We start from the raw sequence: 10,211 nt of genomic DNA, 5'->3' as shown, positions 1-10,211 counted from the left end.
TTCTGATTGGGGCATCATTCACACGTTTTATCATGGCTTAACCCTACCATTGAAAGCAACTGTTGATGCAGCTGCAGGGGGAGATCTTTTGGATTTTACTTATCCAGAAACCTACCAGTTGTTGGAAAAACTTTCAAAAAAACATATTTCATGGCCTTCCACACGACACAATGCTCCTAAGAAAGCAGGAGTTCTTGAGCTAAGCTCAGCTGATGCTCTTTCAGCACAAATGGCTTCGCTCCAGAACACTATAAAAAACTGGAAGCCCATGGAACAGAAAAAACCAACTGAGCAACTTCTCTTGACTCAATTAAGTCAGAGTAGCCCCACTTGTGGAGGTCCTCATGAATATGAGGACTGTAACAATCTAGCTGCTGTGTGCTATGCAGGAGGGTATGACAACAACAACAGGAGCAATGACAACTATCAAGGGAACAATAACCGAGGCTGGAGGAATCAGAATAATGCTGGAGGTAGTGGAGGAAACTACCAGAACCGACCCCTGTATCCCAGGCAGAACCAACAAAACTGGGATAAGGGTGAAGGGAAGTCCCAATCCTTTGAGACTTCTGTCAAGGAGTACATGAATCAGAACAGCGCAGCCATGCGAAACCTAGAAACCCAAATTGGTTAGCTGGCTAGAGCACTCAAACATAGGCAACCAGGAACACTCCCTAGTGACACAGAAAAGCCATCTCAGGATAACCAGGAGCATTGTAATGCTATAAGCCTACGAGATGGAAAGACTTTACCACCCCCAGATTTAGTGGCACGACCTCGAAAGCGCGAACCAGCAAAACAGCCCATAGGAAAGGAAGTTGAAGAAGCCACTGACCCTTCACACCTTGAAGCTCAGACAGGACCAGAAGAGAAGGTCCAGAGCAATGAGTCTGCTGAAATCAAACCGGATGATGCAACACCTGTAGCAGACCTTGGAGCAACAAAAGTCAGTGAACCAGTTTCAGTTCCAACTTATGTTCCCCCATGCAAGAGAAGGAGTGAACCGATTGAGCCTCCTTTTCCACAGAGGTTGAAAAAGCAACACGAGGATAAGCAGTTTAGCCAGTTTCTTGACTTGATGAAACAACTTCACATAAACATTCCTCTAGTAGAAGCTCTGGAGCAAATGCCTTCGTATGCAAAATTTATGAAGGACATTTTGTCAAAAAGAAGAAAGATTGAAGAGTTTGAGACCGTAGCCCTCACTCAACAATCGTGCAAGTACCTGACTAAAATTCCTCCCAAACTAAAGGATCCTGGTATATTCACCATCCCGTGTACAGTTGGGAAGAACTATCTTGGTCGGGCACTTTGTGATCTGGGCTTAAGTGTAAATCTAATGCCAGCTTCCATCTTCAAGCAGCTTGACATAGGAGCAGCAAGACCAACCACAATCACTCTTCAACTTGCAGACCGATCTATAGCCAAGCTAGAAGGAAAAATTGAGAATGTCCTTGTCCAAGTAGACAAGTTCATTCTACCAGCTGACTTCATCATCTTAGATTTTGAAGCAGATCAAGAAGTTCTAATAATTCTGGGCAGACCATTCCTGGCTACCGGTGATGCTATCATAAATGTCAGAAAGGGTGAACTTTCTATGAGTGTAAACGGAGAAGAAGTGAAGTTTAATGTCATGAAAGCAATAAAGCTTGGTGAAGATAACACTGAGGAATGCTCTAGCATTTCGATCCTGAACTTGGTCATAAGAGAAGAACAGTAGGAGCATTTGTAGCCAAAGATAGGCATGAAGGACTTTGAAGAGCTGGAAGAATACCTTGCATCCATCAGTTTCAACCAACCCCAGGGAAGGAAAGAAAGGGTCTTTGAATCCTTAAACCGATCAGAGCAGGAGCAAAGACCGAAATTGCCTTCAGTAGAGCAACCACCTACCTTGGAGTTAAAACCCTTACCTGAACACCTGAAATATACTTATTTGGGTAAAGACAACACTCTCCCTGTGATTATTTCTTCTTTGCTAACCCATGAACAGGAACTTCAACTCACACAAAAGCTCAAAGATTACAAAGGAGCAATCGGCTGGACCATGGCTGACATAAAAGGAATTAGCCCAACAATTTGCATGCACAAGATTTTGCTCCAAGACCCTGACAGCTCATCTGCGGAGAATCAAAGGAGGCTGAATCCCAATATGAAGGAGGTGGTAAGAAAAGAAATCATCAAATGGCTTGATGCAGGTATAATCTATCCCATCTCAGATAGTAAATAGGTTGCTCCTGTGCAATGCGTTCCAAAAAAGGTGCATATTGTCTTTGTTTGTGAAAATTAATGTGCTAACCATTGTAGGAAGCTAGTTTTGGGGTTGCTCTTGAGCAACCTGATCCCAAAAGCAAGGAGCAACCAACACTTAGAATTTGATCCCTCAATGTTGAAACCAAGTTCTAATTGGGCTGATCCACTTGCCCCTTTTAACCCAAGGGCCTGCAATGGGCCGCATATGAAAAAAGAGAGAGAGAAAACCGAGTGGCGGAAGCAACGGAAGGATAACAGCTCCACGTCGTTCTGTCACATCCCTCCAATCAAACGGCAGTAGCAGTTTCAAAAAGAAGAGACCGTCAGAGCAGAGGACAGTTGCTTTCCCCCAGGCATTTATGTGCAGCAGACGCTCTTCTCCCCCCATATCCACCTCTCAGCAAAGCCACGATCACCACCATACAGAGCGTTTTAACCTTCCCATCCTCTCCTTCGTTCCTTTATAAACAAACACAGAACTATTATTTCATTCTCATAATCTTTTCTCCTTCAACCCACAAAAATCCAACCTTTACTCTCCACTCCATCCCTCCTACTCAGAACCTTACACCATGACACGTCCAAAGGCCATTATACCTGTTGCTTCTATCTCCAAGAAGAGGACCCGAACAGGGAAAAAGCTCAAGCCTGAGCAAACCGCAGTCGACCGCACAGTCATACCAGAACGGGGCATAGTCCTTAGTAGCTCCAAACACGGAGATCTCGACCGATGGCTGACCGAGGATATAGCAGAACTGGATTGGGAACTCTTCGTTGAGCCTCCCTCAAGAGCTCGCACCGAGTTCGTGACTGCATTCTTGGAGGGGATGAAGAAAGAAGATCTCCCAAAACTCCTCATCAGAGGCGTGAAAGTAGACTTCTCCCCTGAAGAAATCAACAAAGCATACAACATTGCTTCAGTTCCTGCTGAACAAGATGAGTTCGATAGATACTGTGTTGGCCGAGGAGATGAGGCCATAACTGGAGAAGTGCTCCAAGAAATAGGCTCAGAAAGAGCAACCTGGGGAACCAAGGAATCCATCCCTATGAAGCAACTCAAATTCGAAGCAAAGGTATGGATGCATTTTATTAACTCCCGTCCGATTCCCGTGAGCAATGACTCTAGAGTAAACTGGGAAAGAGCAGTGCTGGTCTTCTGCATCTTGACTAAGACGAAGTTTGATGTTGGGAGGATTGTTTACAAACAACTGGTGGCAAATGCACCAAGAAACTCCCCCTTCTTTTTCCCTTGTCTGGTCACTGAAATGTGCAAGAGGTCTGGTCTAAAGGCCAATATCCCGATTTCGGATGAAATCATTCTAGAAGGGTCGGACATTGATCAGTCCACGATAAAAAGAATCAGAGACAATGAAGGATTGGAAAGTGAGGAGGAAGAAGAAAAAGAAGAGAAAGAAGAAAAAGAAGGAAATGAGGAAGAAGAAGAAGCTGAAGTTTCGGGCAATGTGAAGGAAGAACCTCAGAAAACTCCAAGAAGGGGAAAACTTCCCTTTAAGAGAGCTCCTGCAAAGAGTGGACAAAGGCAGTTCCTAGTCGAGACAACTGACATGACTCAATGTCAAACTATGTTCGGTCTCGGAGCAGACCTTCTAGCCACTCAAGTGCAAGCCTTAGAAGACACAACTGGAAGGGAGCTGCAATATCTGAAAGAAGCCAACTTGCTCATTAACAAAGATAAGGTGGCCCTGCAGAATGAACTTGACCAGATAAAAAATGCTGGACCACTGCCTCTGAAAAGGAAGATTGAGGAAGGAGAAGGATCTTCAACCTTGCAAAACACGGTGAAAGACCTGGTGAAAGCAGTAGAGATGATGAACAAGAAAATGTAAGGAAGGGAGCAAGGCCACGAAAAAAACAGAAAAGATTGGAAGGTGGAGATCAGGCTCTTGAAAGATGAATTGATGAAGAACAAAGAGGAGGAAATTCAACTCCGATTGTACTACAGAGCTCGGGATCAAATCTTCGCCAGTAACTGGGGAGAAAAATTCAAGGGACAAACTCCATATCCACCGTTTCCAAATGTCTTCCCTCCAGAAGAAATAACAAATGCTCCGTTTAGCGGAGAAAGACAAGAAACTGGAGAGCATTAAGGGTCGCTACGGTGACCCCAGGTTCATTCGTTCCCTATCCTTTTTAACTTGTTTAAATCTGTTGGAATGAATGCCTGAAATTTTTGTGGTGGAATGTTACTGACTTTGTTCTTAGATAAATGACTTTTGTGGTGTACCAGGGTTTCGCCACCATGTTTTACTTTTTTTATAAAAATATTTTTTTTAATTTTTGCTAAGTTTACCGTCCTAAGTGTCCTGATCTACTCAGTGATTCTTTTTGCCCAGGATTTTGCTCCTTGAGATGCCCTAAAGAGTTTACAGTTTCTAACAAAGCAACATAGGGCATCACTCTGATTTGGAGCAACACCATGCACAAAAAGCAGCACTCCAAAAATCGGACACTCTGTTATTCAGTTGACTTATTGAGTTACCAAGGAAAGAACTTCAGGCTGTTTAAGTAAACTACTCTGCCCCTGGTTTAAAAAAAAAAGAAGGGTCAGCTCCTCTGCTCCAAAAATTTCGCTCAAACAGCTCAAGTCATCAAGGTGAGAGCAATAGCTGCTCAAAGAGCATGCTGTTGAAGGTCAGCCTTATGCAAAGACAAGGGTAATTGACTTCCAGTTAAAAGACCTGAAAAGAAAGAAATAGAGAAGGGAGCTAAGAAGTAAGAGAAGAAATCAAGCCAAAAAGTTCAATCCGGAAGCAACTCTGTGGGAAACTGACTAAAAGAGTGGAAGAGGTCACACACACAATGAAGCTGGTGAAACTCACAAGTCAGATGAGTGCTCTAATGAAGCGATGGAAGGAGTTAAGTCAACTCTTCATCGATAATCTCAAGGAGCATTAGCCTGCCACTAGAAGACTGTTGGTTGTGAAGGATTACTCGGGACGAGTAATATTTAGTTTTGGGGTGTTGATGGTCCTCAAGAGTTGAGGCCCATTAAGTGTAAATTGTTCCACAAAACCCATGTTTTGGTTATAAATCACTCCCTTCAACCTTCTTCTTTCCATATAGAGCAACTGTTTTGAATAGTGGACCAGAGCAATACCGAAAGTGGGAGTTAAGGTAAACCTGGAGGAAATTTAACATTATCTTTTTCACATATGACTATTGGGTTAGTTTGCTTTGTTCAGGACACCTAAGGCCCATCAGAAGGAACCACAAAATGAAAAGAGAAGAAGGAGTGTTGCGCAGAAAGGAAAAAAACAAGCCTGCTGTAGTACAACAGCAGTCAAAGGAAGCAATGGGAAGCCGCCACGTTAGCCACAGCAGAGAAGGTGGAGGTGCTACCTCTACTACAGTACGAAAGCAAAGAAGCTGAGCAATCAAAAGCCGCCACGTCAGCTGCAGCAGAAGGAGTGGAGGTGCCTCCCTGAATCCGATACTCCCACTCACAAAGGGAGCCAAAAGCAAGGGGGACCACTTCCATTTAAGGCCAAGCTGGCAAAAAGCAAGGCTACCATTGGAGAGGATTTCTATTCGGAGCTGAGCTGGCAAGAAGCAAAGCTACCATTGGAGAGGATTTAAACAAAGCACGACCCTTGATGAAAGGAACAATGAAGATCAAATGAAGAACCCTATATAAGGAACAAGCAATCCTCATAAAGGAAATCATGAGCGCCCATCCTAGGACTCGTCATCTCTTTGTTTTCTTATTGTAAAAATGCTCACTAGGAGCTAACTTCCTCTAAGACGGTGAGGGTTCCATAGAAGTAATCCCTTTTGTCTCAGGATAACTTTGTAAGGAACACATATTTTATAAATGAATTTTGAGTTGCTCTTTGGTTTAATTTATTGATTTTGTGAAACCCTTTGGGCTGGCAACCTCATCCCGGGACCACTCGGTTGATGAAACACTGACAAGGGCGTGTGGAGCATTCTTAAGATCCTGGGGTAGTTTAGCCTGAAGAAAGGAGGGAGAAACACCTGGAATGGGGAGCACTGCCATGTGAATCCATGCTCTTTTGAGAAGGCAGCATAGTTTCCTTGCATATAACTCCAAGTACTATGGAGTAACGTGGAGAGTAAGGCCTTACCCTCTGCTTACCTATAGCAAAACAGGGGAAGGAGCAAAATCTACTTGTAAAATATGCTACCAAGCAGGGTTAACCAAAGGGATGAAAACGTGGAACCCGTAACACCTACTTGACTTTTTCTGAAATTAATCTTAACTCAAACTTCTATCACAACCTTTTCCTCACGATAACTGAATTGTGTTTTACCAGCTGATGCTCTTACTTTCATTTCGTTGACTGCTCTTGAAGTTACTTAAATTGATGCCTTTTTATTCGATGATCGTGCTAAGTCATTCACTGCTCTCATCTGGTTCAGAATGGTTAACATTGTTTAACTAGCTGCCCAGAGATTGCTCTTTGTGAAACTTAGCTGAGAATAGTACTTTCTTTTATTGCTCCATTTTACAAATTAAGTTTCCTTTAGCGCTTCTTACTTCACAACTGCTCCCTGAGGACGATAAATCTTGGGCTACAATACCCTATATTGCTTGACACGTACGCTTGTGTATAGTTGAAGAGGGTTGCTCTTAGTCAGAGTAGATTGCTCCTGTTGGCAATCCTGATTATTACTCTGCACTCTTGCTCTCTGAAAAGATATTCCCGAGCAGCTCTCGGTTCGACCAAGCAATAACCCAATCACTAAGTCTATGGATATCAATTTGCTCAATTGACCCATGCCAATGTGTGTTATTCTTCTATGCCATAACCAAGAGTCATCTTCCTTACTAATCAAACATTTATCGTCATTTGAAGGCATACCATCTAAGTCTATCATATAAATGTTATCCACTCTATGACCAAGAAACTTAACTTGCCCATCAATTAGACTTTCAATTTTACAAGAGGTCGAGTCAAAAATAATTTTATAATTTTTATCACATAATTGACTAATGCTAAGCAAGTTATGGCTAAGGCCCTCAACAAGCAAAACATTTTCTATAGAAACGGAGGAGGAGTTACCAACTTTTCCAATACCGAGGATCTTTCCTTTGTTGTTATCTCCATAGGAAACATGTCCATGCTCTTTCTTGGTGAATGATTGGAACTTAGTTACTTCTCCCGTCATGTGACTTGAGCAACCACTATCCAAGTACCACTTGGAGCTTTTAGCCTTCAAACAAACCTACATCACAAAGTCAAGATTTAATCTTAGGTACCCACACCATGTTGGGCCCTTGTGTGTTAGTCTTGGGCTTAGTTCCCTTAGGAACCCACACTTTCTTTTGCCCAACAATACCATTCTTTCTAACTTTACAAGTGGATGCACTATGACCTTTTCCACCACAATGAAAACATTTAATGAATGGGCTACTTGTCATGTAGGATGGTGAAATGAAAAAAAATTTATATGATTTTTCTTGTGTGTTAGTGTCAAAGCCTAAACCGGATTTGTTGAACATGCATCTTTGTTTACCAAGCAACACATTTAAGTTGTCTCTTCCACATGTGAATTTGCTTAGAATTTCATTTAAATCATCAATTTCATTGTTTAGATCTTTGCATGAAGTACATGATGATGAAGATGCATGATCATTTGAAGATAGGCATTTAATACAACCAATGCTAGCATCAAGTAATTTGAGAGTTTCATTTTCATCCTTCAACTCTTTTACTTCCTTTTCTAAAGATGCAATTTGTTTTTCCAAAGAATTAATAGTTTTTCTTGATGCTCTAAGAGCTTTAACATGTATTAGTGTTTCATTATGCATTTCTTCAAACATGTCAGACAACTCATCATATGAAGGGGAAAGAGTAGAGCAAGATGAGTTTACCTCGGTTTCGGATTCATTTTTGTCCTCATTTGCCATTAGACATATATGTTGAGTTCCTTTGCTTGATTTCTCCGGTGGTCTTCCATCTTGCATGAAGCATAGATTTGCTTCTTCCATGGAATCATCATCAGAAGAACTAGATTCATTATCCCAAGCAAGATAAGCCTTCTTGAAGTTCCTTCTATCCTTGCCTTGCTTCTTTTCATATTCGTCTTTCTTTTGAATATTTGGACAATCCGATTTGTAGTGACCGGTTTTTCCACATTCAAAGCAAGTGATGGTAAATTGTGAGGATCCTTCATCTTTAGATCTTCTTCTAGGAGAAAATGCAGATTTCTTTGAAAAATTCTTCTTATAAAATTTTCCATACTTCTTTACGAAGAGACTCATCTCATCTTCGTCAAGACCATTTTCGGAATCTCCATCTTCTTTTTCCTCATCCTTCTTTTTGCTTGGTGTTGAGGCTTTCAAGGCAATTCCCTTGCTTTTCTTGATGGTTTGTTCCTTCAAGGTTATTCGAGTTAGCTCTATTTCATACTCTTGGAGCTTGCCGAACAAGGTTGCAAGATCCATGGTTTTCAAATCTTTTGATTTCGTAATAGCCGTCAGCTTGGGTTGCCATTCCCTATTGTACACACTTCTCATCACCTTAGCAATTAACTCAAGGTTAGTAAAAGATTTATCTAAAGCATTTAGATGAGTGACAAGGTGTGTGAGTCTCTTTTGCATACTTTGAATACTTTCATTCTCATGAATTTTAAACATTTCAAATTCTCTAGTGAGTGCATTTAATTTTGTAAATTTAACATCACTCGTTCCTTCATGGGTTATTTGAAGAATATCCCACATTTCCTTAGCATTCTTACAATTTGAAACACGAAAGTTCATCACGACCTAAGGCATTTGTGATCAAGTTTTGAGCTCTAGCATTCCAATTTCCTTTCCTAATTTCATCTTCAGTGTAATTTTCTATATCTTTAGGAATATCTTCATCCTTCTCATTTTTTATAGTAGGTGGTGTGTATCCTTTTTCAACTACACTCCATACTCTTAAATCATTAGATTGAAGAAATATTTTCATCTGACTCTTCCAATAAGAATAATCGACACCATTAAAAAATGGAGGTCTAGTACTAGATGATCCCTCAAGGGGCATATCATGGTTCAAAGAAGTCATCCCTTCTCTTGAAGCGGTTAAGCTCTTTACACAAGAGTTCAAGCTCTGATACCACTTGTTGGACAGGTGGCTTCAATACTCAAGAGGGGGGGTGAATTGAGTTTTACAAAATCTTTTCGCAAAGTACCTCCTTTGATGTTTTAAAGACTATTTCTTCAATAAAGTGATTTATTAAGGAAATGTCTAATTGTAAAAGCAAGTGTAATGATCAACAAAGTAAGCAAGCGAATATATAAAGACAATCTAAGATGCAATTTTAATACTTAAATAAAGAGATTAAGGTTAGAGAAATTACAAACTAGATGTATCCTGGTTCGGTCACAAACACCGTGACCTACGTCCAGACTGAAGCCGCTCGATCAATTCTTTTCACTAACTATCAAGCTTGAGGGTGTTTGACAAACCACTACAACTTTTCAAGACTTCGGGCTCTTGATGCCTTACACTTTTTCACTCCAAATTTTCTTAGGAATTTGGTAACCTCTCAAATATAGGGTTCACTCCCCTCTCAAATCAAGAAGTTATATTGAGGTGATTAGAAGTGGCTAAGTACTCTCAAAGTACAGATTGAACAAATTGAAGAACTAAGAGATGTATAACTTTAAAGGAAAGATGAGCTCAAGTGTATGCAATGATTAAAGTAAGTAATTTTTGAGCAATAAAAGGCTAGTAAGAGTAATAAAGCTTCAATAAATGCTATAGGGTCGTGTACTGTTCATCCCAACTGATGTGGGTATTTACAATGACACCTCCTATGAAAACTAGCCGTTTATAGCCGTTGTAATCCGTACATATCCGGATATTTGTCGGGCTCATATCCGGATATTGTATATCCGGATATTCTTGGTTACATATCCGGATATCTGATATCCAGATATTCAAAGTGATATATCCGGATATTTCGTAGCATCAGCCTTTTTGTACGAG

At 40.9% G+C, this 10,211-nt stretch overlaps 1 protein-coding gene across 1 annotated transcript; it reads right to left on the bottom strand.

The window, feature by feature from the left end:
- Positions 1-4,881: 4,881 nt before the first annotated feature.
- On the bottom strand, positions 4,882-8,680 carry LOC133317049 (uncharacterized). The gene is made up of 4 exons (XM_061518841.1): positions 7,846-8,680; positions 7,547-7,608; positions 7,296-7,458; positions 4,882-4,949 (listed from the first exon to the last, which is right to left on the bottom strand). The coding sequence occupies exons 1-4, from the start codon at positions 8,678-8,680 to the stop codon at positions 4,882-4,884; spliced, it is 1,128 nt and encodes a 375-aa protein (XP_061374825.1).
- Positions 8,681-10,211: the final 1,531 nt, after the last annotated feature.

This window comes from Gastrolobium bilobum, unplaced genomic scaffold (assembly GCF_033153095.1).
Source record: "Gastrolobium bilobum isolate Gb01-03AN ecotype WA unplaced genomic scaffold, APGP_CSIRO_Gbil_v1 utg60788, whole genome shotgun sequence".
NCBI lineage: Eukaryota > Viridiplantae > Streptophyta > Magnoliopsida > Fabales > Fabaceae > Gastrolobium > Gastrolobium bilobum.
This window is presented reverse-complemented; position numbering and strand designations above follow the sequence as displayed.